This window comes from Asterias amurensis, chromosome 1 (assembly GCF_032118995.1).
Source record: "Asterias amurensis chromosome 1, ASM3211899v1".
NCBI lineage: Eukaryota > Metazoa > Echinodermata > Asteroidea > Forcipulatida > Asteriidae > Asterias > Asterias amurensis.
The window spans coordinates 34,354,540-34,382,359 of record NC_092648.1 but is presented as its reverse complement, the minus strand read 5'-3'; the positions used below and the strand labels follow the sequence as shown (position 1 = coordinate 34,382,359).

The following is a 27,820-nucleotide window of genomic DNA, read 5'->3' as shown; positions in this document are numbered from 1 at the left end:
TTACAGTCTTGAGTCAGACGTCGTTGTATGTTGTGAGTATGTGTGCTGCTAGCAAGGCACCAGGGGTTGCCAATGTAAACTGAGCTATGTAACCAAGAAGAGTGAAGATGAGTAGACCCGTGAGATAGGGCTCAAAACATCGTCTGCAAAACCCACCAATTCCGGAAATCAATTTAAAAAACAACCCGTGGGAAATGTTATAAATAAAGCGTGGATCCTACTGGTTCAAAAGCCATGGAAAGAAGGTTGGAATGGTGATGTATTGTTTGTTATTTTAATTTGTAATAATAATAATAATCGGAATCGGATATATGGATGATGAATTGAAAATACAATGGATGATTAGAATTAGATAATAATATTGTCTGTCATGTATGTTGACCTGTGTCAAACTGATGGTTTTTTTCTTCCTCTAGTTCCAGTTCCTCCATGATATTGTAAAGTTGTTACAATAAATTATATGACTTTCTAAATCTAATTTTCTTGTCCTCCTGCCGCCATGAATAATTTTCTCTCTCCATCGGCATCGGGTGCATGTCCATCCCTGATCATCATCATGAACAATAAATAAGTAAACAACTGACAATAAGGTTTATCGCGATTCAGAAACGCAATGCATTGTGGGAAAGAATATGGGGCGATTTCTATGCAGTTTCTACGACTCACGCACGCAACGCCTATACCTTTGTGTGGGTTCAACAGCGCCCTCTCTTGATATTTTGCTATTCGTGATAAACCTTATTGAAAAGGAACTCGTCTGTGATTTCTTTTTGTTCTGCTTTTTAGTCTTTCTTTCTTTTCTTTTTTTGGCAGACTTATGGGATGTATTGTGCCAACTGAACATGTGCAATGACCAAATTTTAGGTCTAAATTTAAATTTAAGAATTTTTCTCTTAAAAAAAAATTCATCGTGAGCCACAAATCAGAAAAAAAGAAAAGGTTTTGATCTTATATAAAACATAGAGTAAACTTTATATTTACAATCATCTAAATAAAAGAGGAATGTTTATTACTATTATTTATTTGTTGGAGATGACTGTGGTAGTGAGAATTTAAATTCAAAAGGTGTTTATTAATAAATGACGGCATTCCTCCAAGTAGTGGTTGAAAACTCCTGGAATTTAATATAATATTGGCTACTCATTGCTTTTTTTTAAAAAGCGCTCTAGTATAGTATAAAGATTGGCTAGTCTCAATTGTGTTTCAGTAAAACTTTGTACTAGTGATTGTGCCATTGGGGATTTCGTCCCCAGAGGTGAGTGTGTGTCCCCACATACAGTAAACTAACATGGGCTAGAGGAAGTCAATTCAAACGAGAGCATTATCTGACAAAACTTCAACACAATTCACTTTATTAAGGGGCAGATTCTCAGGGTGTAGGGGAGGGGGTGGGGGAGGCAGAATCTCCTTCCAGTACCAAACCAGAATTATATTGATTTTGGAATCGAGAAAATTAATACTTTTTATTGTTAGGCAATAAACTAAGCCTAAATACAACATAATTGCCATGTTCCTAAGTATCAGGTTGTTAATATATGGTGTAGCGCTAGGATGTCAGTCTCCCTTGCACTGCAACTATTTAACAACCCCCAGGGCTTTTCTCTTATTTAATATCCTGCTTACATTTCCTTTTGCAGGAAAAATACGTTCGACCCTTCATCATGAGTAATGGATTGTTGCAGCATCCCGTGAATGTATGACCTCTGACCCATGATGGGAAGTACACCGAGCTCAACGAAGAACCAACAACTCAAGAAGAAGGCAGGGGAGGCTAATGGGACGATGAACAATAACAATGAAAAGGGAAGCGTGGATCTGTCCTCGCAAAAGGCGGCAGGAGATGGAGATGCTGACCTGGTAGGGATTTTTTTGTACATCTTAAATCAATTTGAGTCTTAATTAGATCTGTTAGTTTTGCATCGGGGATAAAGAATAAGTTTTTACCCTTAGACTGATGTGTATAAATGCATTGTATACTCAATACTTTCCCATAGGATTTGAACCCATGACCTTTGCATTGCTAGGAGCAGATGTCTCACCATTAGAAAACACAGCTAGGCCGGAGCTTGAAGCAGTTTGAAAAATCCTGCGGGGATCTCTTTAAAGCCCGGCCTCTGGTCCACCTTGCGTCAACAAAAAACAGTCGGCGACTGACTTTTCAGGATTACATTACGCCTGAGCTAAGACCATTGGGAACTTTTCGGTCGGCGATTATATACGACCTGTGCGTAACTGCGATGATTTTAAGACAATCTGAAACAGTCGCTGCTCAAAAAAAGTAATAGTCGCACGAGTAGAACAATTTCAACTTGTACGTGATGTGGATGGTCGGGAACCAATCGCAGGCACACGATTTCTCAGTTGTTGTGACCTGAGCATATTTTGTCTGCGCGTTGCCGATGGTTTGTTGCGGGTGCAAGAAAATCGTAGGTCGACCTGAGGCAGGCTTAGTAAGTTTGTCACATTTTGTGACTACCTCACTTCCTCTGGAGTCGCCTGGAAGATCTTTTGACTATGAATATATGTCTAAGATTAAACTACATTAAAAAATACAATTAGCCATTGTGTGGTCAGACTGTCTAGCTCCTTTAGGGACTGCTCGCTAGGGCAACTATACAAAAAAATCAGTCAGTGGTAATGTGGGCAGCTGTTTGGAGGGCAGCTCCACACTCACAGGCTGGACTTGCAATCAAGCCCATCCAGAACACATTTGCCCAAAATCGACCATGACCTCTAGGCATCTATTTAAATCGGCACTAAGCTGCTCTGGGTAGGTGACCTCCAAGCAGCTTGTGGTTTGGTTTGAATAATAATGGGTTAAAAGGGGGAGGTTGATATTGGCAAAGCTATTTTATATGCATATATGTTTGGTTTAATTCCACAGGCCGAGAAAAAAGAAGAAGGAGAAGAGGCACCCGATGAAGAGACCATCGAGGATAAGATGAACAAAATTGCTGAAGTCGTGACTTACTTAAAAACTGTGGATGACTTTGCAGCAGAGGAATGTTTTAAGAAATTTGCCACTCTTGGAAAGCTGTCATTTGATAGAGCAAATCGTCTCCAGCTGGGAAAGTATTTGGTCGAACAAGGTTTTGGCGAACTGTACCTGACGATTCACACGAATCTATACACTCATGATTTATTCAATAAAGAGAGCGAGGACCCCCAACGTAAGCAGGCGTTGATTAACCTGAAGAAAATGCGGATGTCGTACTGGAACTATACCGATAGCGTCGAGGAGCTTTGTGTGGTCCTCGGACGGACCGGCGCTTTAGAAGCTTCCATTCAGGAACTCTCCAACCCCGCTTTGAACTTCGACCAGTTGAAGAACGAGAGTAGGAGGCACGTTGTACGAGGTGTTCTGGGCATACTGAGTAATTCCATCCGGTTGTGCGGAGACAACCGTGAGATTTACCGCAAGGCGGGAGCTGTGGAGATCCTCTGTACCCTCATGAAGTGCACCTTCCTCATCGTTCGTGTTCAGTGTTTACTCATCTTGTCTTACATCATCACAGAGGAAGAAAGTGAAAAGATCACGGCTACGGATGGCTCCATTGACTTTCTGCTGACATTAGTGAAAGAAGCACTGAAGACAAAGGAACACAAGACTAAAAGGTAGATTTATTACTGAGTATTGTAAAAATTAACCAGCATTAGATTTTTTTTTAATAATATGGATTATACATTATAATATGCACATTCCCAGAAAACTGATCGAGGAACATACAATTAAAACCAAAAAAGGATGACACAAAAGTTATGGTCAGAACAAGTGAAGAGAAAAACTAGCCAAACAATGGGACTTCAATTCCTTTTTGAAGATATGCCAACATAAGTAGGATTTGAAACTTTGCATGGTGGAGATAAGATATAGAAGAGTTTGCGGTAACACCATGTAATAACAATCTCTTTTAATGAGTTGGGGTGGTTCTGAAAAGAACCGTTGGATTAACTCTAGGTTTCAGAGATCAAATAATACACCACAAGGGGTTTTGAACACTGTCCTCTGGATTAACGTCTAGCTCTACCAACTGAGCTATCTAGCCCTAAGTTTTCAAAGGACGATCTTTTCCCAGGTCAAAATTCCAGTTGAACCTAGTTAAACTGGGTTTAACTGGAACTAGTTGAAACCAGTTGATAAACTAGTTAAACACAGTTAAAACCAGTTGGTTTAATATGGAAAATGGACAGAGACCAACTGGTTTATAATTTCAACCTAGTTGAACACAGTTAAACCTAGTCCAAACCAGTTGGTTAATATGGAAAATGGACGAGTTTGATCACTATCCAGTTGCACCAGTTGACCCCAGTTAACTAGGTTCAACTGGAATTTTGACCTGGGTTAAATTAAAGACCATCTTCTAATCATAAATAAACTTGTCAAGTAATAAACTGGGTAAGTGGTAAATTGGTTAGTGTTTGAACAAAGACAAATTGACTGGATCAGGACTTGAACCATTGATGTCTGGATTAACAGGTACACTAAGTTTGTCTTATAAAATTTTCACTTAAGTTTCAAATCCTACTTACTAAACGTTGTTCTTGTTTAACTTTTTTTTCCAACTAGATATGGTTTCACTGTTGAAGAACTCAGGATTAATGTACCAGATTAAAATAAATTTGTCTAACTCCATTGTCACTAAAGGGCTACATTTCAACTTTTGTTCACCCAGATATGGTTTCACTGTCGAAGAACTCATGATTGGCATAAACAACTTGGCCTTGAATGATGAGAACAAGGTGAAGATTGTCCAGAAAGGAGGACTGGATCCACTGGTCAAGATGTTGACAGTCCACTTCTCAGATACTGAACAAGAATTGGCTGCTGGCTTAGTGTGGAAGCTGGCATTCGTGCCGTCCAATCGGGCCGTCATCAAACACAACACGCCACTTTTTGAAGGTAATGCATTGATGCACCTCACCCCAACCAGTATAAGGTTTTGGTAAAATTATGACCATAAATACTTACTTTGTAATAAGCACTACAGCTGTTGATAACATGTAACATTTTCAGACACAATTCCCTTTAGAGTGCCAAGAACTCGCTATTCTACTTTTGCAGAGAGATCATTCTCTGTATATGGCCCCAAAATATGGAATAAGCTTCCTACACAGATCAGAAATGCCAGCTCACTCACCTTATTCAAGACACTCCTTAAAAGCTCATAACCGTTCAACTGTGCCTCAGCGCCTTAGAACAAACTCTTGATTTTGGCGCTCTACAAATGACCTTTGATTGATTGATTGATTGATTGATTGATTGAAGGTGGTTTTAGTGACAGGGATTCAAAAAAATTCTAAATTGAGAAACATTTTTGCATGCAACATTTCTCAGATTGTGTACTCCATTCACAGATTATTCTTGAGTGTAAACTGTTCAATATGCGATACCATTACAATAAGAAGAAACTTTAAATAAATGGTAAACTTGTGGGTACAACCATGTGTAAATCTCTTAGGGGACGAGTAGAGTATACTGTTTGAAACGTCGAGACCCAACCGGCTCTTTTCAGAGCCTACACTTCACCTTAAGAGATTAACACATGGTTGTACCTGCAAGTTTACTATTTATTTATATTTTCTTCTTATTCTCCTTAGGCAAAACTCCTTGCACAGGATTTTGTTCTACATGGCTGAACTCCCAATTTTACAAGTTATAGTTAAGTTACTTCCTATTTTTGACACACGCTAACACTAACTTATAACACTTTGTTCTGCTCCAAAGCTCTGACTGAACTAAGGACATGTCACAACGCAGCCTTGAGAGAAGCTTGCACAGGAGCATTATGGGAAACCACCGAGGGGAAAATCGATTTGCCCGGTCACATTCACAGTGAAGGTGGCTCGTCACACGAGGGCGCTACAGTCAGCAACAAGCATATAATGATTAGCTACCAGTGGGACGTCCAGAAACGAATGATCATGTTGAAAGATGAATTGATATCTGCCGGGTACAATGTATGGATGGACGTCGATAAAATGGGTAGGATTTTCATTTGCTCTCAAAAAATAAAGCAATTTTCCTGTAAATATTGGCTGACATCCCCAAGAGGTTTCACAAGTTCAGGGATATAAAATGGAGAATGCATGGACACTTTGTGTCTTCCTGTGAGGTGTAACTGTGGCGTTCTTGTTTTGTATGCTCTACTTGGTGCGTATCATTAGCAATGTGCCTTATGCAAGGGGTCTATTAAATGTACACTGATGAGAATGTGACTCTATGATCATTAATATTTTTTTTTTTATGTTCAGAGGGCGACATTCTTGGTGCGATGGCAGAGGCAGTAGAGAACTCCGCCGTGGTATTAGTGGCTCTGTCCCGCAAATATAAAGACAGTCATAATACACGAACAGGTAATTTATTACTGAAAGATGCAAGAAACTAGTAGTGTACAACACTCAACTGTGTCCCAATTTAAGGTGGAGATGGGGGTAGAGCGATTTTCATATTTGTGACGGAGGGAACCACAAGGGCTGTTTTTGTTCCAGTATCCTGCCTTTGTGTACCATTGAGCTAGTCCTACATGTCAGCTGAACCTTTTCTGCAGTCCGTCAGCAGCATACCTATTGATCTTGTTTTTTGAAGGATTGGGAGCATCATCCTCTTTCCCGCTGTCTCTTCTTTCACAGTAAATGTGCCACCAGTGTGTCTGACCTGGTTCCTCCTACAAGATGTTTGAGCGTGAAACCAGACTTATGTTTCTTCTCACCCATACACTCTTGTGTTCCTGAGATTGTTAAACAAAGAGCCCTTCCAACAGCTTTATTCCTTGTTTCCCTCCATCCAACATATCTTTACCAAGTTCCAATCAAACTTGTTTTTTATTAAACTTTTACCAATTCATTGACTTTCTATTTTTTAATTTTTCAACAGAAGCAACATATGCCTACAAGCAGAACATCCCCATCGTTCCTCTACTAGTAGAGAAAGATTATTCAGCTGACGGATGGCTTGGCGCACTCGTCGGAACCCTTCTGTATTTCAAATTCTTTGAGGATGCCCAGTTGGAGCAGAATTTGCCGTATTTGGTCCAAGAACTTGGGAATCGTGCTAAGGAAGGTGAGATAAATTGATAAGTTTACAGATATTGAGGGTTTGCCAAAGGACTTCAGAAATTGATGAGCTATTTTTCCTTCAGTGAAATCGAAAAGTATGTATGGTGTACCTTCAAAGGTGCAGTAATACTTTCGAAATGACCCCAACGAACAATTGTGTAATTTTTATCGCAAGGCCTTTTTGTTATAAAGATGGTAATGGTAGTAAGCATCCTTCAAAATTATTTTGTCTGAAATAATAATAAAATCGAAGTTTTATATAGCGCCAAAAAAAATCAAATTTTCATGGTGTCTAAAGATGTGGTGCGTACCTGTTGTCACCTCGCTAAAATGAAAATACTTTGACAGTTTCTTGAAGTTTTTCAATAAGTAGACATCCTATTCAGCTTAAATTTTCACAGGTGACTTATATTGTATCTTCATTGATAATTGCTTATGAATCAGCATTATGTTGACAGAACAAACTTTAAAAATTGTAAGTAGATTTTTGGAATAATTTCTTTGATGAATTTGTGAAAGTGAAAAGTGGTTTGCTTTGTGCCACTTCCTTAGAAATATTTCTCAAAACTAGAGCCAAAGTTCTTTTGAGAAGGACTGTCTTTCATTTTGTGTCCATAGGCTCCTTTCCCTTTCTACAAACAAATATGCCCACGTCTTAACAAGAGGTAAACATTATTTTATACCTCAGGGGCGATTGTTGAAAAAGGCATCGTCCAGGCAACCAAGGCATCGCTGACAGCAAGCAAGCCAGCGGCTTCCAACCCCACCAAAGTCGGACGAGCGGTGGTTGCCACGTGGGAAAAGGACCAAGTCCAGAAATGGCTGAAGGACAATGAGCTGATGGACGCTCATAAGAAAATGCTGCAGTTCAACGGAGAGCTGTTGGTGCAGATGTACAAGCAGTCGCAGAGAGCGCCAGAGTTCTTCCACAGCAGCCTCCGACAAGAGTTGGGATTGGATTTCCTAACTATTCTAAAGTTGACAAGCGCGCTGGATAAACTTATGATATGAGAACTGCCAAACCATTATGGTTTTCATGTGATGGTAGTGTCAACATGTAGCTAAACTGAGATTATTATGTAGGCCTCTCAGGACATTACAATATATATTTTTTTTTTTCCAAGTATTCGCCAAGAGTTCTGTCACAGCACTCTCCGACGGAAGTTGGGATTGGATTTTCTGAAAATTTTGAACTTGTCTGAAAACTGGGAAACCATTAAGTATTCCAATATTAACAGCTTTCACACAAAATGTATGTAAACTGAGATTATATATACTGTATGCTTTATCACATGTTTTTATATCAGGACACTACAGTAAAGTATTTGACCCATAATTGTCAACTTTTTTATCCCCCCCCCCCAAAGTCAAAGACAATGTAAATTTTCAAACTTTGATAGATGTTAAATTTGCATCGGGATTTAAAAGAATATTAATTTTGGTTTTACCCTTGCACCGATGTGTGTTAGCACTGTATACTCAGTACTTTCCCCGAGTTCTGTTCCCTGAGTTCGGTGATGAAAGATGTTTACAGGCATATCACCCAAGTAATGTGCAATTGTGATGTTTTTTTACAAAACTCTGGAAAGAACCGAGTACATAGTGCTAACACATATTGGTGTAAGGGTAAAACCAAAATTAATATCAAACTTTGATTCCATTTCCTCAAAACTCCTAATTTTCTCTTCAAACAACTATTTAACAAATATGAAAGTATCAAGGTGTTTTTAAAGGAAATTTTGAGTTCAATGTGATACATGCAAGTGACCTTTTTTTCTGAATTGTACATTGGATTGAATATGTTTTGTAGACACAGGGGAGGCTGATAGTTTTGAAAGTATTTTTGTATTTACTTCACACTTATATGAACAAGTAAATATATTATTCTTTTGAAGTGCTTTCTTCATTGAAAACACAAGTTTTCAAAAAGGGGTGTGATTTTGTAGAAGGGTTTTTGTGCAATAGAGAAACTTTATGAAGGAGACAGTGTGTGCATTATATAGTTTATGTATACAAATTATATACCTTGTGTTCTGTGAATGACCAAAAATTAGGGGGGGGGGCAAGTGGGACAAACAAATATTTTTGTATTTTTTGAATGAATCAAGCTATTCATTTAAGAACTATTTGTCAATCTTGGGTGGGCAGGCATGTTTAAATGTACTTGGGTAGGATAAGACCACTGTACTGTCCACTATGGGTCAATTATTCAACAGACACCAATAGTACCTGTACGGGTGGGATGTTGGACGGTCCAATGCTTGTTGTCAAAGCAATGTATAAAAGAATTCAACAATACAGATTTACATAATACATAATCCACCATATAGAGCATGTTTTATGAATTCTATTTTATTGTTTTCAATAAAGAAAATACACAAGTTTTATGAGCCTTTATGTTTACAGAAATGTACAAGTGTCTTTTTTTCGTTTCCAGCTCAAATGAAACAAATTCATTAATGACTATTATTTGCAAGATTAAAGGCAGGGTGTGCTTTTGGTTATTACTCCATCGTATCAATGACCATAACAAATTTACTAGAGTAAAGTACTAGAGAGCTGTTGGTAGTATAAAACATTGTTAGAGTTGACCCCATTTGAAATGTAATTTTTGAGAAAGGGAATTTTTTCACCCCAAATTTGTAATCTTGGACCCTTTCTCAGGCATCTGGAAGCACACAATTCTATGCAACAAAAAGTTTTTTTTTTTTTCTTTTACGTTTTTCTTACAACTTCGATGACCAAATGAGCCCACATAGGATACACCATGTGAGGATACTGGTCTTTGAATTACCAAAAGTATACCCTACCATTTAATAGGAAAACTATGAAGAACTTTCTTTTGTACTGTACACTGTACAATTTAGCCAATTTGGGAAGAACTTCATAAATTTGTGCTTTATACAACATTAAATATAGGAAAATGATGAAACCATCAATAGGTTGTTTACTTATTTTAATCAATGGACGGAAGTAATTAATACTTTTAATATTTACATTTACATGTAAGTTGTAAAAGTGGATCAATCCAAAGAATTACACTGCTTTCTCCTCAAGTAACTTTTCTTTTGCATTTCACCAAAATATATACACATTCTGCAAAATTCAGAATTATTACAAAAATATAATACAGAAATATCCCATGGACGGATTCAATAAGGAACATTAAAGGCAGTGGACACTATTGGTAATTACTCAAAATAATTATTAGCATAAAACCTTTCTTGGGGACGAGTAATGGGGAGAGGTTGATGGTATAACACATTGTGAGAAACGGCTCCCTTTGAAGTGCCAAAGTTTTCGAGAAAGAAGTAATTTTCCACGAATTTGATTTCGAGACCTCAGATTTAGAACTTGAGGTCTCGAAATCAACCATCCAAACGCACACAACTTTGTGTGACAAGGGTGTTTTCTTCTTTCATTATTATCACGCAACTTTGATGACCGATTGAGCTCAAAGGCTAGCCTTTAAGGAACTGGAAGATTTTCACACTGTACATAGTTAATCATCTGATCAGTTGTATACAGTCGACTCTCGTTATATCAATAGCTGGGTCTGGCCAAATTAACTTTTTACAACAGGAACGTGAACGGTTGTTATACGAGGACAGCAATAATTCATAAAACGATTATCATTACCCGTTAAAATGGCCGACTTGCACTTTTTTATGTCAAATGGGAACAGTCTATATGACACTTATATTGACATTATTACACACAGGCAATATCTTGAGGATGATTGATGCATCATTGTAATGATCTTACAGTTTGGGAATCCCTTGATGCTTAGAAGTGATCTGATAGTCTGGTGTCTGTCCTTAGTCTCTGTTCTAGAGCCATGGCATCATTGTAATGATCCTACAGTTCTGGAATCCCTTGATGCCTAGAAGTGATCTGATAGTCTGGTGTCTGTCCTTAGTCTCTGTTCTAGAGCCATGTTATCATTGTAATGATCATCAGTCTGGAATCCCTTGATGCTTAGAAGTGATCTGATAGTCTGGTGTCTGTCCTTAGTCTCTGTTCTAGAGCCATGGCATCATTGTAATGATCTTACAGTTTTGGAATCCATTGATGCCTAGAAGTGATCTGATAGTCTGGTGTCTGTCCTTAGTCTCTGTTCTAGAGCCATGTATTTGTGAGGAGCATTCTCCTTGTGCCTGTATTAGGAAGAAGAAGAAACAAAATATTAACATGAAGTTATCCAAACCTTCAAGAGATTCAAATTATGTTTGTTTGTTTGTTTGTTTGTTTGTTTGGTACTTCTTGTAAGACACAAAACACAAAGTCCACAGATCAACATTAAACTACAGCTTAAAGATAGTGATGATAGAAAACTTGAGGTGGTGTAGCTTTTGAGAAATGAGTAAAACAATTTCACAAAAATTATTTTCGTCTCAGTGAGACAACAATTATTTTAGCATGTACAACAGGTTGCACAGTGAGTAGGGATTCATGTCTTGGCTAAAAACTTGATCAACAAAGAAACCAAAACCCTTTTAGTAATCTTTTCAATAAGGGAACTCGTCAAAGCTCCCTCCCACAAGGGGGATATAAACGGCTCAGTCCACTGTTTCAGACTTTGTTTGATGTTAGAAAAACTATCAAAAATGTACACTTCTCTAAAAGTTAATAGTAAAACCCAAGCAAGAGCACGAGCCTAGGCTTGGAAAAGACCCATGGGGCTTTTCTCAAACCTGGGCTTAGACTCTAGCTCAGGCTCCGCATGCTGATGTACAATCAGCAATACGCGCTGAAAATGCAGGTTAAGGCCGAACTGCGTACACAGCGCACGGAGCCTAAGCCTGAGCCGGCCCCCTGATGGGTGGCGTCCTTTTTTTTCTGCAGGCACTGACCTGTTTAGTCTGAGCTCCAGGATGTGAATTCTAAACATAGCTTCACTGCAGAAGGCTAGGTACTCTTCCTCATCATCCTTGTGCATGTTCACCTGGTTCTGCTGGTACCAGTTCTGCTTCTTCTGCAGCTCGGCTGTCTCCTAAAATGCAGACGATTAATAGATTGGAAGATAAAATAATAATAAAAACTTATAAAGCACACAAATCCACTAAAGTGCTCATGGCGCTAAGAAAAATAACAACATATCGCGTTGTACATGTAGAATAATTATAATAGAAACTTAGACCAAAGCTTATAGAAATCCAGTATACAATACAGATAGTAAAGAAATACAAATTAAAAAAATACACAAACACACGTAAAAACAAGCAATTACTCAAATACTTGATTGAAAAGATGAGTCTTTAACTTTAATTTTAATTGGGTTAAATAAGCAGATGGTTACTTAATCCAACTGCATACTGGTAACCAGTGTAACTCTTTTAAAATAGTTGAAATAATGAATGATTTTTGGGGTCACAGTTATAACGCGAGCAGCAGTATGTGAACTGTGAGATCAGTCTTACAAAGTGGGTCCAATTGCTTGTAAGATTGTTAATATGTTCTGGTAATGAAACCAAAGATGCCTCATAAGTGTGTAGTGCATGCTATGTAAACCTGAAACACCGGGGTTAACCCTTACTCTTCCAAACAATTTTCCTGGGTTCTTTAAAGACACTGGACACTATTGGTAATTGTCAAAGACCAGTCTTCTTACTTGGTGTATCTCAACATATGCACGAAAAAAACAAACCTGTGCAAGTTTGAGCTCAATTGGTCGTTGAAGTTGCGAGATAATGAAAAAAAAACCACCCTTGTCACATGAAGCTGTGTGCGTTTAGATGGTTGATTTAGAGACCTCAAATTCTAAATCCGAGGTCTCGAAATCAAATTCGTGGAAAAATACTTCTTTCTCGAAAACTATGTCACTTCAGAAGGAGCCGTTTCTCACAATGTTTTATACCATCAACCTCTCCCCCATTACTCGTCACCAAGTAAGGTTTTATGCTAATAATTATTTTGAGCAATTACCAGTAGTGTCCACTGCCTTTAATGTGCACTCCCAATCCCACAACACAAGACCTACGGCTTAACATCCCTTCCAAAGGACAAAGGAATTACGGTAAAGAATTTTAGACAGTGCCACAACCTACTGAAATCGGGCCCTGAAACAATATCAGCACAAACCTTTTCAAAGCGTGCCTGGATGAGGTTAGCCTTATCAATAAGTCTCTGTTTGAGATCAGCTAAACAGTCTTCTTTCAGCTTTAATGCTTGCTGTCTCATTAGTTTCTCTGGATCCCCAATCTGGGCTAAGAATGGCGCCAGGTAATCCAGCTCCATCTCCTCTCGACGTTTCTTCTCTTCCATCTGAAGACGCTCCTGATGGCAAGAGGAAAATAGTTAGCATCACAAAAATATTTCTTAAATGTAGGTTTTGCATTGATAACAATAAAAGTACTTGTATTTAAAGATTTTCACAGCTAATTTATAAATAAATAACTTAACTTACTTAACTTAAATGCATTTATAAAGCGCTTTAACGCTGTACAGCCAAGAAAAACATTAAAATACAGGATAAAAATATTAGCAAAAATAGCAATACACGACAGTTAAAAAAGTAGCAACAATTTAGTAAAACATTGCAATACAAACATTCATATTAAAACAGAATAAAATACAAAAAATAAGCGTCAGGCAGACCCTCGGTAAATCAACCCCACTACCGGTATATACTGATAAAAAAAGGAGACCAAATTGAACAAAAAGGTAGGATCACCTCTGCGACCGCAAAACGCACACTATTGAAAATTTCATGACAAAGGGTCAAATATAGCAAACCACAAAATTTGAAAAGAGAAAACAAATTTTAAATTGTTAACCAAGTTCCTTTAGTCTTTGACTTTTTATTTGGTGATGTATTGTTTAAAATAAACCGAAAATTTGATTGAAAATTTAATTGAACTTTAATAAAAAATCTATTCATTTTTACACATGGCTCATAAATTTCATTTGAAAGTGAATGCTCCGTTAAATCAGCATTCAACAGTCCAGAGGAGTCAACAAATTAAATTTCACCGGTTAAACATTCACTGGTCAAATAAGATCATTTAATTTCACTAGGCCGCAAGACTCATTCAATTTTGTAAAACCCAACAACAAGAGCTGGTCAACCATTCAATTTCTTCAAGTGAACTAGGAAGTAAAAAATCAACTTTAGAATGGCCAATGTAGTCTTGAATACGCCTTTCTTAATATTTATGCATGAGGTACGTCACAATGCTAATCCAAAACGAGGCGATGGGCGCAGCCACTGCAAGTGATGGGGGACGCGCGCCCATAGCCTCATTTTGGGTAAGAATTATGACGTCATGCATAAGTATTAAGAGAGGCGTATGCCCATAATAGGGTTAATGCGTAACGCAGTAAACCGATTTAACACCAGGAAATATGCATAATTATAGTCAGGTTGCACAGTCGGGGCTATAAGCGATTGGGATTGTCAGGGCGCATTCAGACGTGGTTCCATTGTTCTTTTCAACCAACCAAAGCAATGCATTTGGGGAAAGGGCGCTTGTCTTTCTGGGAACCGTCATTGAATATTCTGCCACCGAGGAGTTAAGATAGATTGTATAGTTTCGCAAAATTCCCTCCCTCCCTCCCTGGGGTTAATGGAAGGGCCAGGGTATTACGGAATACGTGGTACAGATTGAGTTGACTGATAATCTTACAACTTACACTTACAGCGGTAAGTTTAGGTGTTCCTATAAACAAGAAGCTAATAGGCATTGTAGCCTGTGAGGAAGTGGTAAATTAATTTATGTGAATTGATATGGATAAATATGGTGGTAATAAAATGATGTGATTGTATATAAAGAAGTAGATTAATTTGGTACCTTCTTGGCAACTCGCTGGAAGTGGGAACCTCATTGACCCGGAGTTTTCTCCAGTCAATGAGTGCATTTATAATTATAATAATTGTAATTAGTCTGGTACCTTCTTTGGCAAATCGCCGAGAAGTGGGAACCTTTGCGGATTGGAAATTTACCGTTCGCAAAGTGAGGAATTGGGACCCTTTGCGAATTGGTCGCAAAGTGTATTATAATGGGAACTGGTATACTTCTTTATGAGTGGATATCACTGGATGGAATTAAATAAAGGGAAATCCCTTATATTATTATGAATTGGCGTTTTACCACGGAATTCAGAGTACGGAATAAATTAACTCTTGGCAGAGTTCACTACAACAACAAATCCTTGTGTCTGTGTATATTTATCAGGTGGTAACATGAAATAGAATGAATGAAACGAATCTGAATGAGAAAAACGACATCCTGTGTGCCTGAAACAAAATTGAATGCATTTATAGCTAAAAAGGGAACTAATGGTCAAACTTACTCTTTCCACTCTGTGCTGTTTAGCTTTCTCATTGCGTTCTGTATCGTAAACAGAGATGTCTAGTTCTGACCGTGTTTCTTCACTTATTCTGTCGTTCAAAATTTCCCTGACCTGAATTCATAACAATGGAAGATGCAAAGATGTGAAAAATTACCAATACTATAATGAGCTTTAAAAACACCAGTTCACATTTAGGAAAAAAGATTGCAACTTTTATACTTTATAATAGATGTAAATAAATGCGACGAGACCAGGAATATCAGTTTGTATTCTTTTCTACCCTTACGCTATTTATTAATGCTACACACCGAGTGTGGACCTGACAACATAAAACTAATTTTAATTTTTGTAATGAGATATTGCCTGACTCACAAGCCCGGACGACCACTTTGACGTGAGGGCTACACTTAACTGATTTGGGCTATCGACCCAGATCAACTGTCACCAGAGGCACCTTGCCAACTACTCCTGGGGCTGAAACAGGGTCTGTGAGGATGTAGGCATGGGTATCATCCACTAGGAGCCTGGCTTGTAGAGGAGAATGCACTACTTTCCCAATTTTTTAAGAAGCCATTGTGGTTAAGTTAGGTGCCTTGCTCAACGGCTTGAGACAAATATGAACATGTTCCTGAAACTCTTGGCAAGGGAAATAAATATGTAACTGTAATGTGGAGATACAACTCTCAACTTCACCATTTCCAAGTTATACGTATACACATGGTTAGAGTCAAACAACAGAAGTGTTCCCAACAGAAGTTAACCAACCTCTTCTTCTGACTCTCGCACACTTGCGATTGTCTTATCTTCCTGATCGACGAGTGACACCAGCAGATTGTAGACGTAGAGGTCCTTGGCCGTCTTCTGATGAGGATCAACCTACAAAGTCCAAGAATAGTTGGTAACTATCAATGTGAATCAAGAGAGAACTAAGAGACATGGATAACAACTTTATATATTTGGTTTGCGGTAACACCATGTGTATCTACTTGCCAGGTAGAGTTTGTTCTTAGAGAACACCGCGGAGTAGATGTGGGGGTTCGGGAGACTTCTCAGTTCTTAAAAGAACTGTCCTGCTTTTTAATTAAGGTATAGAATTTAGAAAGTATAGAAAGTTATACGGAAGGTATAGAAAGTTGGCTGGGACTACTACTTTAGCTTATAGGATCGTAATTTACTGCACTACCGTGGAGTCAGTTCATGAATTGGTCTCTAGCTTGCTCTTGCTCTAGTCATCGCCTCAAATACTAGATAACAGCTCTATCATGGAAAATTTGTATTAGCTTTATTGGTGGAAGTGTCGTGGCCGAGCGGTTAAGAGCACCGAATTCAAACTCTGGTGATTCTGATCAGCAGAGTGTGGGTTCAAATCCCCAGCTGTGACACTTGTGTCCTTTTAAAAGCAAGACACTTTACCATTGCTTCGTCTTTCGGATGGGACGTAAAGCCGTTGGTCCCATGTGTTGTGTAACGCATGTAAAAGAACCCAGTGCACTTATCGTAAACCCTTATACGTGCTACATAATTGGGTCTCAGAATCCATCACTGCAATAACCTATCTTTCTGAAAGTTTGTATATACTCAGCGCCTTGAGTACCTTGTTTGGTAGATACGTGCGCTATATAAGACTTTGATATTATATATTATATTATTGTTTTTATGTCTTTCTGAAAAATGGAACCAATGGAACCTCATTAGTGCCTTGCACTTAAACCTATAGGCCAGAAGAGATGAAGAAATGTGACTCAAGAGAGAACTCAGACACATGAAACATTGAGAAATTATTATTATTGTAGCTTTCGGGGAAATGAAAACAAGGGCACCTCAAAAGTTACTAACACTGTAACCTGTATTCCTGGAGACACCCGTGTAGGGAAGATGATGAAAGAATTCCCAGTTTTCTATGTGGGAGAAAAAAAACCAAATAGGAAATACCCTAGCAATCAGATAGTGACTATAACCCCAATCTACATGCAAGACTCTGCCAGGGATTCGAACCAGGGTCCATAGAAGGGGGCACTACATTAATTTAGCTTTCAGTCCCTACCCGACTAGATGGGTTTTTCCTGGAATAATTCTCTTGGGTTTTCCTTCCACATCTAAAACTGAAACTTGTGTTCTCTCCATTGGGTTCTTTTGTTGCTAGTACAGTGATTAAGTTTGCTTTTATAAGATTCCTTGCTTCACAGCAGAATAAAAGAAATGAAATCTAGCTGCAAATTTTGATGCGCTTTAAATACCATGTTATTAAAACAAAATACACATACCTGAAAAGTGGAGGTTATATCTGGAGAGAATTGCAATATAGTTCCCTTGTCACTAGCGTTGGGTGGTTTGATGAAGTCTCTTGTGGAGGCGGTGATCTTATCGTCTTGATGATGGAATGTTAACTGGATTCGATCCTCTGCAATCAGAAAGACAAGCTCAGCAACATCCTCCGAGGCGGACTTGGCTGTGTTCCGGTGGAAACGATCAACGATTTTCTGCGTATAAAATTACACTCGAGTTATTAGGTCGAACCATAGGAGACATAAACAACCAATTACAGGGGAATCGTGATCACTGTGGGAGAGTGATAAGACTGTAAGACTTGCAAACACAAAGTTGTAGGTTTGAATCCTACCAAGCTAGATGCTAATTTCACAACCAATAGAATAAGTATTATAAACTGCCAACATTTGAGTTATACAGCCTCAGTTGGTAGAGGGCCGGCAGGTTAATCTGGAGGTTGCAGGTTTAAGTCCAACTCTAGTCAATTTTTCATTGTTCAACTCAAATGTGTTTAAAATTGTTAAGTCCCATGCAGGGTTCTTGTCAAGATCATTCAACCTTGTAGGGCATTCTAGAGCCACATTTTACAACTTTGGTTGAAGCATACTGAATTGAATCAAGGTTCTTAAAATGTATTTCAAATTGTTAGTCCCATGCAGGGTTCTTGTCAAGATCATTCAACCTTGTATGGCATTCTAGAGCCACATTTTACAACTTTGGTTGAAGCATTCTGAATTGAATCAAGGTTCTTAAAATGTATTTTCTTAACTTGATGTTTAAAGCAATCGCACACTATTGGTAAACAGTATTGTCCAAAGACCCATACTTCGTGTATCACAACTTATATATAAAATAACAAACCTGTGAAAATTTAGGCTCAAGCGGTCATCGGAGTCAGGAGAAAATAACGGGAAAACCCACCCTTGTTTCCGCTCGTTTTGCCGTATCATGACATGTGTTTATAATAAATCTGTTATTCTCGATATCGAGAATTGATAATTGTTATGTTTTCTCAAAAAGCAAAGCATTTCATGGAATGATATTTTAAGGGAAGTCTTTACCATTAACTTATTTAAACCCTGCAAGTTATTTGTAAATCTGTGAACTTTTAATTTTCGTTCTGTGTCAGACAGTGTCCAATGGCTTTAAATTAGCTTTAACAGGATGATTTCAAATCAATCTTAAATTAAAGTTTTTTAACACTATTTCAGCCTACCAGAATTGGTCTTGGGTTTGAGCTGGGCAGGGTACTTGCGGGTTCCAACTTTCGCTGTCTCTTCCCATACTGGACGTGTCTGTAATATTGGAAGTCGTCTCGTTCTAAGAAGTGTTCGGTCATTTCCAACGGAGTCTCTTCGCGCTTCACCAAGCCGTCTACTCGAGCATGATGGTGGAATATCATGGTGCGGTCAGTCTCAGCACCTGGATTCCCAGCTTTGTAGGTATGCTCTGGAAGTTAATAATACTTGATTTTAAAATGTTTCCTTTCGTTTCAATATTTTACTAGATTCACAGGTAAATACATTTGAATTACACAAATTTACATACAAAACATAAGGTTAGAGATATATAACAAAAAATAAACAGGAGATTAAAGAAGACAAGACAATGACACACCTGAAGGATTACAACAACAAATTTAAACTAAATGACTGTCCAGTTGTTTTACCAGAGACAACAGCAACAATGCAAAAACAACTTTAGAAAACAGGGAATTATATCTACAGTAAAAATGATGACAAAAATAACTTTACAAAATATGCAATGTGAATTTTATAGAAGATTTAAAATACAATCTATGTATTGCACAAGCATGACGGTAGAAGTGAAAAAGACCTTACCCCAAAGTACAGGTCAATAGTGAGATAATGGTCACGGAGATGAGATTTAAATTGAGAAATAACTTCCAAACTCCTGAGGGCAGAAAGAACTTCGTTCCAGGAGTTATAAATGCTTTAAAAAGTTTTGCTTATTACAAACCCTCAATTATTCGCAACCTTTACCAGTTAACCAGCCATTCAAAATTGATCTCATTCAAATGCCTAGAAATGTCTGTATGGTGTAACAACTGTTGAGAGAACTATCAAGTGATATCATAATGCATGCTGTGAAGTGCAACCATGATGTCATTTGCAGACTACCTAGTGCATCTACGATTGAAAAGCCACATTGGATGATTTTGAAGAGTCAAACAGTAGGAGAGTTTGATTTGAAACTTTGCATGGTGGAAATACGATATGGAAGACGATCAGAGCATACTGATCGAAACGTCGAGTTGAAACCAACGATTCTTTTCAGAACCACCCCAACTCATTAGAGATAGTCATTACATTGTGTTACGGCATACCTTTCCATATCGTAGGAGAGTTATTAAATTTGTGTGTGTGTACCTTTAAGGTGTCTCTGTCTGCCCTGCTTGTAGTACTCAGTATTGACTCCTGTACGGTGATTATGAACCCTGAGGTCCAACATGTCTTTCCGATGAGAGAACCATTCCTTCACTTGAATCAGATCCTTTACTGTACAACAAAATACAACAACATATATTTAGACTTCAATAATCAACAGGGATGAGATTTGCCACATGTGGACACTCCTGAAAAAAACCATGCAGGCCTGGGTTCCCTTTATTTGAGACCCACAGGAACCTTCCAGGTGTTACAATTCAGGTTTACCTGTGCATCACAATAAATACAAAATTTACGGGTTAGTGCACAATGGTGACTATTTCTGTCTGCCTTTTTTCAAGAGAATTTGAGGGCTTGAAATCCTGAAATCCTGAAAAATACTGAGAAATCACTGGCCTAAATCCAATGTTACTTTAGTTTAACTACACCCATTACTGATTACGCTCCCATAGTTTGGGGTGGATCCCCCAGTAAAACTAATATTCTTCAAATCGAACGCCATACAAAAATGGGCACTTTGCATTATTTGGGGGTTTGAATACTTGTTATAAGGTGACTGTTGATTTTATACCACAGGAGCAGCACAGGGAGGATCTGTGCATCTCCTTTACAACAAAATACACTAACTTCACTTCCTAACTTATTCAGTTTAGTTTTAAGATAACTCAGAAAATAACTCAAGGAGACCAAACAAATACCCAGAGCAGTATTGTACAATTGTGCTATTCCATGTTTACTAACACTTCTTGTTGATGAAGGGTAAAGCCCGGTTCACACTTCATGCGAACGCGAATTTGACGTGAATTTGACGTCACACCCTCCTTTCGCAGCGATTATTCGCAAGGGAGTAGAGCAGAGTTCAACTGCTGCGAAATGTTCATTGCGAATTTGTGCTGTCAAGATTCGCTTCACATTCGCATTCGCAGGGAGTATGAACCGGGCTTAACTCTACTTTAATTGTTTGTTTTCCCAAAAAAAATTATATGGGGGCTTTTTTGTATTTTTTCATACAAATGTCCTCTAATTTTAAATAACTGCCTTCATTGTAAATTATGCCCAATTAAGTTTTAGCTGCGAAAATTTCGATGAATTTTTGTATTATCTCTGAGACAGAGACAATGGAGACAATTTGCCAAGACTCACATTCTCTATCCTGAAAGATGGATAGCCTGGTGACCATTCCATCCCTGAGGAGGTAGTGAGCAAACTTCTCTAGTTTGGCTCTCTTGTACATCAGCGTCTTCTTGCCCTGGGGGCATCTGGACTGGAAGTCATTGAGGGATAGCTCCAGGGCACTCACCCAGGACGGGGGCATGTCCAGGCTCTTCTCTTCTTCTTTATCGTCATCCTGAGGAGGAGGTAACATCTTATCAAATACTGTTCCTTATTCTCACCCATTCACCCTTGGTTTGCCAAGATGTCGAAAAAAAAGTGCCATTCCAACAGCTCTCATTTCTTTGGAACTCCTTGCCTGGTGCATGCTTCCCTCCATACTACAATAAATTTTTCTCGGTTAGCAAACAATTTCTTTAACAAAAGAATAGTACCTTGATACTTGTCTTGATCGTGAAGACAACTTAATCCTTGTAAATCTATCCCATGCCGTTACGTTGCTTTGTACTCATTGAAGAAGGGTTCAAATTGATAATTCACACACATTTCTAATCCATCTCAGAGAGAGCAGCAACGTTCAGGGCCCAATTTCATAGAGCTGCTTAAGCAAAAATGTTTGCTTAAGCAAAAAATTCCTTGCTTAGTAAAGTCAGATTATTGTCCAAGACCCCACTCAATTGTTATGCTAAGTAATCAACAGCTAAATACCAGTCTCAAGCAATGTACATGGCATGACATTTTGGCCTGTAACATGTGTAAAAAAAGCCAGCTATTTTCGTGCTTAAGCAGATTTTTTGCTTAAGCAGCTCTATGAAATTGGCCCCTGATCTTGGGAGATTTTGTACACATATCAAGGAGCTATTTAACATTCAACAAAGTAGAGAGTAAGTTTCCATAATCAAGGAGATTGTCAAATTTGTTCTTCAGAACATGGATAGATAGGTGTAATTTCAGGGAACTTTCTGCCAAATCAAGGATAGTCAGCAGCTCCGAAAAAAACCTAACTGTACCTCATCGTCTTCCAGATCCAAGCCGTCCATTTCAAGCTCTGGGATCTCTAAGACTGGCTTCTCATTAGTCGGCAGCATGAATTCCCATCGAGCACAATCCCCTAGGTCAAAGATCAGATCCTAAAGATGAAAAGAACATCATAATGAGAGATTAGACATGTCAGGATATTTAGATTAGGCTGAGGTGATTCATCCATCAACAGACCCTTCCCATGAAATCTGTAAACTGCACATAGCGCGTGCTCACTAACATTTGGGTTGGCAAAGTGAGGGAACATCCCGCTGTTTTGTACACGGCCAATGGCTGCGTGACGCAGAAGCGATTGTGTGTCTGCTTAGTGCACGACTCTATGGCGTTTGCCAACCAATAGGGTCTGTACGCATGCGTGAATGTAATTAGCTTCATGGGAAGGGTCCATTGTTACTATAGTCGTATATATTTTCATGGGGATTAACTGTGCAAGTCTTGGTGTATGTTTCATATGAGATTTCCTAATTACACGAGGCTGGACGGCCACTTCAAGGTGAGGACTACACTGGTTTGGGCTGTCGGCTAAATTAAATGTTAAAAGGGGCACACTGCCACCTACTAGGGCTGAAACAGGGTTACACCTTCAGGGTTGGTTGGCAAGGATGTAGGCATGGGTGTCATCATAGAGTTATATATAAGAACTAGAGGGCGCACGGGTGATTCTTCTCGCACAAAGGCGATGGGACCGCAAGGAGACACGCGCGCGCCATTATGTACGCGCGTTGAATATGAAACACACGTTGGAGTTTGTGTTTATTGAACACTACGCGATGCTGTTTTGTTCATCTTATAAAATGGCCGCACAAACACACGCTGTGGGATGCCAGTTTTGTCAACTTAGAAAATGGCCGCCTGCGCGCATACCGGAGCGCGTGTATAGGCCAGTGCCCCCTCTAGTTCTTATATATAACTCTATGGGTGTCATCCACTAGGAGCCTGGCTGGTAGAGCATGCACTACCTTCCTTACTTTTTACGAAGCAATTAGGGTTCAGTCAGTGCCTTCCTCATGGGCACAAGTGTCATGACTGGGATTGGAACCCACACTTTGCTGCCAGAGCTGGGGTCTGGTGAACTAGATTGGTCGGCCACCTCAGGCCACAAACAGTAAACATTGACACCTATTGTGCTACTGAAGAATTCCTTTTGCATGTTACACATTTGGTTGCCTTCAAGTTGTCAATTAAAATTGTAAGGCCTTGAACAGCGCTAACAATTTGTGCGTCAAGCTTTTAAAATCCTTGTAAATTATGTCTGTCAGTCTTACCCTGCAGCCATTGGAGCAATCCTGCATGTTGACCCAGTAGTTGTTATTATTCCACAATGACTCGATCCCAAGGAAGGATTCATGACTGGTCGGGAAAGAGTTCCCGGTCAGAGGTTCCATGAAGAAGTTCTCTGGGACCTCACGCTTACCGGCTAAGACCAAGACCCAGCAGTGCACACGAAGGCCGAACAGTTCATCTACAGGTGGCTTCTCAAGTTCCTTTGGGTAAACAGATTCAGGTGTTTTATAATCCTAGAATAACATGGCCCAATTTTATAATGCTGTTTAGCAGAAAATACTGCTTAGCAAGTTTTTTTGCGAAGCACAAACATAGTGGAGTTTAAACTTCAAGGAATGTTGGCTGATAACCAATTTCTGCAAAGCAAGATGTTCTGTGCTTAGCAAGTTTTTTTGTGCTAAGCAAGTTTTTATGCTTACAGGCTTTACAAAATTTGACCCTGGACTGATGCCTTGGTTTTGAACCGGTAAGAGCACCAAGGCCTTTTCTCCATGGATAGTAAAGGGACCTACAAGAGAACAATGTAAATTTCTATCAGAAAATTTCATTGGACACCAAGGCCATGACATTGGGTAACGGAGGCAATTGCCTCCATGAGATTTAAGACCTAAGACAATACTATTCTTGAAGACATTGAAGTCCTGAATTGAAGACAGCAGAAGCCTTAAGCCCATGTGCCTCTAGATTAGGAGCCCTTATGACAATCTTCTTAAAGTCTTGTAAACCACATGTATCTATTACAAGCTGCACAAGGCGCTAGCAAGTTATTTATCCCTGGATGTCAGGCAAACTGTGAATCATGCCTTTTGTTTGAATTGTCTTAGAATTTGATTCACCAACCTCTTGCTTGATCTCCTCCTCCTTGCGTCTTTTCTCCTCTTCCTTCTGCTGAGCCTCTACCTCTCTCGCTTCCTGCTTTAAGATGAACTTACTGCGTAGGTCCTTGGGAGGTTTTACAGTGTACTTCTTGGCCTCTTTTTTCTGTTCTGTCTTCTTGACCTAAAGGCGAAATGGATGTTCAAGATTCCCATTAGTGTCAACAATTTTGTTGATGCAGTGAAAAACTTTGAACAAATTATTGCGAATTTGCGAGCGGAGTGATGAGTCACATCTTAATGCTAGAATAAATTATGGTGAATGAACACAAACCTTATGCTGTGTAAATAAATAGGAAAGCCCCACTGTGTGTACTCAAGTATCCTGCCTCAGGGGCCCAACTTTATGGCTCTGCTTACCGGGGAACCGTGAGTTTTACAGGGAACTGTAAGCACAGAAATCAGGCCAAGATCATGAAAGGGCATTGCTCATGGGGTGACAGGGCATCCCTCATCATGGGGTGACAGGTCTTTTTCTTCAGCTGCGCCACACATCTGGAACTCTCTACCACTTACATGTAAACTTCGATCTTGTCTTTGTACCACAAAATTGCATGTATGTCACAGGTTTTCAAGGACTAATTTTGTTGTGTCTGTTTTCTTTTTTCTCGTTTCATAGTAAGTTGAGGTAATAGCTTAAAGACCTCTCACACGAGAATAGGACTTGAATCAATTCTATGATGCCCTGTGCTTTTGCTATGGTACCCCTTTCAAGGTTCCAATACCAAACTTGCATTTTTCTCATAGCAGTGCCCCTTACCAGAGAACAATTGCTGTGCCACCTCAAAAACGAAGTTAGGGGCCAGTTTGGAGTTTTGCTTCAGTAAGCTAAGGTTCAGAAAGTACATGCTACAGAATTTTAAAACGTCCCCATTCAACACTTACCTCATTTTTGGTCTTGAGCAGAGGGCATATCTCTCTGACTTCATCACAGAGTGTGGTCTCTCTGGTAGCATAGCCGCACACAACGTATGCGTCGTATCCAGAGCCGAGTAAGAGCGAACACAATAACGTACTGATCTCGAAGCAGTTGCCTCTCTGCGTCTTTAAGACTCTGGTTGGTGAAATCATTGCTTTGGGCTGAACAGAAGCAAAGAATAATGCAAATTAAGATGTAATCTATAAATGGCTAAAATATGCACTACATTCTCTTTTTAATTATATAGATATAAAAACTAGACAGTAGGCAAAACTTTAACAATGTTACACTTCAGGGCCCAATATTATAGAGCTGTTTAATGGCCTACTTTTTGCTTAGCTTACAAAATTCGTTAGCTTACAAAAAGTTTGATGACATGACATTTCTTTACACATTTTTGGACAGAGAATTTTCAGTTCATTACTGAATTTTTATGATATACAATTAAACTGCATTGAGTTTGACCTTTAGACTGGGCAGAAATTCCTCTTTGAATGTAAAGATCCATTTCTTTTTGCTTTCCAAATGACATCATGCTTCGAAATATTATAAAATAAAAGTTTAATATTTCAACATGGGTTATTATTATTTTTTCCCACTTTCACTTGGAGACTGTTTCTTTTGGTAACTGAATGCACCACAAAACTTAGTTTAACCTTGAAACACTGCTTTAATATTTAAAATCTACAACATTCTGGTGTCACATGGGGCTGCTGTCTTCCTATGGTCCACCATCTTGGGAGTCAAAATTAATGTAAATATATTTACATATGCAGTGACACACTGTATGTGTCACTGCACAATAACACACATGGATTCAGCCCAAAATAGCACAATTAAGAGGAAGAAGTCGTCACGCTAATGGGTAGCCAGTAGAATCATCAGGTAAGTCTTTTGTTCTCTCTAATAAGCATGTGCACAGGCTCAGAACTACATAAACAATGGAAATTAACCTGGTAAGTCTGCTGTCACCTAGCATTCTATAATTTCTCTCATTAGGTCAACATACAAAAGGATTTCCGCCAAATTTTAAATAGCTACCTACCAGCTCTATTGGAGGCACTAGCGGATCAAAGGTGATATAATCCGACACGAATTCAGCGCATCCGTCATAGTCGTACAATTCATTATAAGGTAACTGGGTTGGCCGAATGGTAGTGCAGACAAACTTCTCGACTCCGCATTCATTAAGAGGATTGAGTAGAAGCGGCTTTCTGTCTCTGTACAGGTGAACGTATTGACGGCGGAAGTTTTCGGCAAACTGTAGAACAAGTTTCTCTTTGATGCTGTTTTCTTTGTACGTGAATGGTTGGTTCTCATCAATGGGAGCAACAGTGGGTATGCTGAATTAAAATTAAAAAACACAGAATGGAACAATCATTTTTACAATAGGCTACTATTACTAATGATATAATGTTATTTCTTTTTCCATCCCATTAGAAAAGTAAATTCACATCAAAATGTTTGGTCTGATTGGAATTGTTTCCATCTTTTTATTTTAAAGTGGGACCTCTGGAATATTGACCATTTTATCTCGGACAATTCACCTTTATGATGACAGTTTTTAAATCTGTTGGCATATTTATTTCTTTACTTATTTTTTAGCATGGCTCAATTTACGATAACACGAGAGAATTCATGGGAATTATTAATCATTTCCACAAAGGATGGTGAATACATGTAATAGTTTGTTCGACAACACATGGACACTTAATTTTGGATTGCCTTCCTAAAAGTGAATTTATAAAATTAGATTTTGCCTATGTCTATTAACTACTACAGAATGATTGAAATGCAGTGTGAAAAGAAAACATTGAAAACACACAACCACTAAAATATAACACTGACACTCTACACAAATTTCTAGGTCCCTGTGATTAACTGAGCTCATCAAGGACAGTTGTTATCTTATTTTAAAAATAAAACGTAGCTTTATAAACCACCCACAAGAAAAACAAAATCTCATATTTTACGTTGTCCAAAATTGTAAAAATAACATTGCAAACTTCACTAAATAAAAACAAGTGGAAAGGAATACAGATAAAAAATATTCTAACTAATTATTAATAATACAAATTAATAATTATGAATAAATCTCGTCTGTTCATGAAGCATGCTCCCAGGCTCTTAACAATGTTAAACAAATACAAACAGTAAACAGATACACGAACGATTTTATTTCTTACAAATCAATCTTTGGAGGTTCCACCGTGATTTGGTCCATCTCTTCCATCATCTCCTCGACCGCCGCCAGGGCTTCGCTCGGAACGGCCGACTGCCTGTCATCCTCGACGCCCCCTTCATTATTTTGATCTTCAGAACCTGACTCCACCACAATCGACGGTCCTTCGTCAATATCCTCCATCGTATAAACAAATCTTTTCTATAAGAAGTAGGAAATGTATTCTGAATTCACAAAAAAAACAACGATTTCTCTTGTTGCAAAGATGCATAGAGTTGTGCAGTGTCAACTTGAAAACGGTGGTGCCGAACAACACACTGAAACTCTTTTAAAATCCCTGCCCGTCCTAGCAACATATTAAAAGTAGTTCTTCATATAATTC

The 27,820-nt window shown here is 38.7% G+C and overlaps 2 protein-coding genes across 3 annotated transcripts; one reads left to right on the top strand and one right to left on the bottom strand.

The window, feature by feature from the left end:
• Positions 1-107: 107 nt before the first annotated feature.
• Positions 108-9,453, top strand: LOC139938006 (uncharacterized). 2 transcript variants are annotated; one of them, XM_071933348.1, is made up of 8 exons: positions 108-245; positions 1,638-1,857; positions 2,885-3,615; positions 4,674-4,900; positions 5,726-5,983; positions 6,253-6,354; positions 6,875-7,060; positions 7,745-9,453. In XM_071933348.1, the coding sequence occupies exons 2-8, from the start codon at positions 1,711-1,713 to the stop codon at positions 8,065-8,067; spliced, it is 1,974 nt and encodes a 657-aa protein (XP_071789449.1). In that variant the 5' UTR covers positions 108-245; positions 1,638-1,710; the 3' UTR covers positions 8,068-9,453. The 2 variants fall into 2 exon arrangements, with proteins under 2 accessions (XP_071789449.1, XP_071789459.1); XM_071933358.1 differs by having other exon boundaries at positions 108-254.
• On the bottom strand, positions 9,393-27,733 carry LOC139937901 (dynein regulatory complex subunit 7-like). Its single transcript, XM_071933254.1, has 15 exons — positions 27,443-27,733; positions 26,302-26,599; positions 25,223-25,417; positions 24,303-24,461; positions 23,444-23,662; positions 22,148-22,267; positions 21,168-21,372; positions 20,007-20,135; positions 18,833-19,065; positions 17,613-17,828; positions 16,114-16,224; positions 15,349-15,459; positions 13,138-13,332; positions 11,910-12,049; positions 9,393-11,213 (listed from the first exon to the last, which is right to left on the bottom strand). Exons 1-15 carry the CDS (start codon positions 27,619-27,621, stop codon positions 11,132-11,134), a joined length of 2,592 nt encoding a protein of 863 aa, XP_071789355.1. The 5' UTR covers positions 27,622-27,733; the 3' UTR covers positions 9,393-11,131.
• Positions 27,734-27,820: the final 87 nt, after the last annotated feature.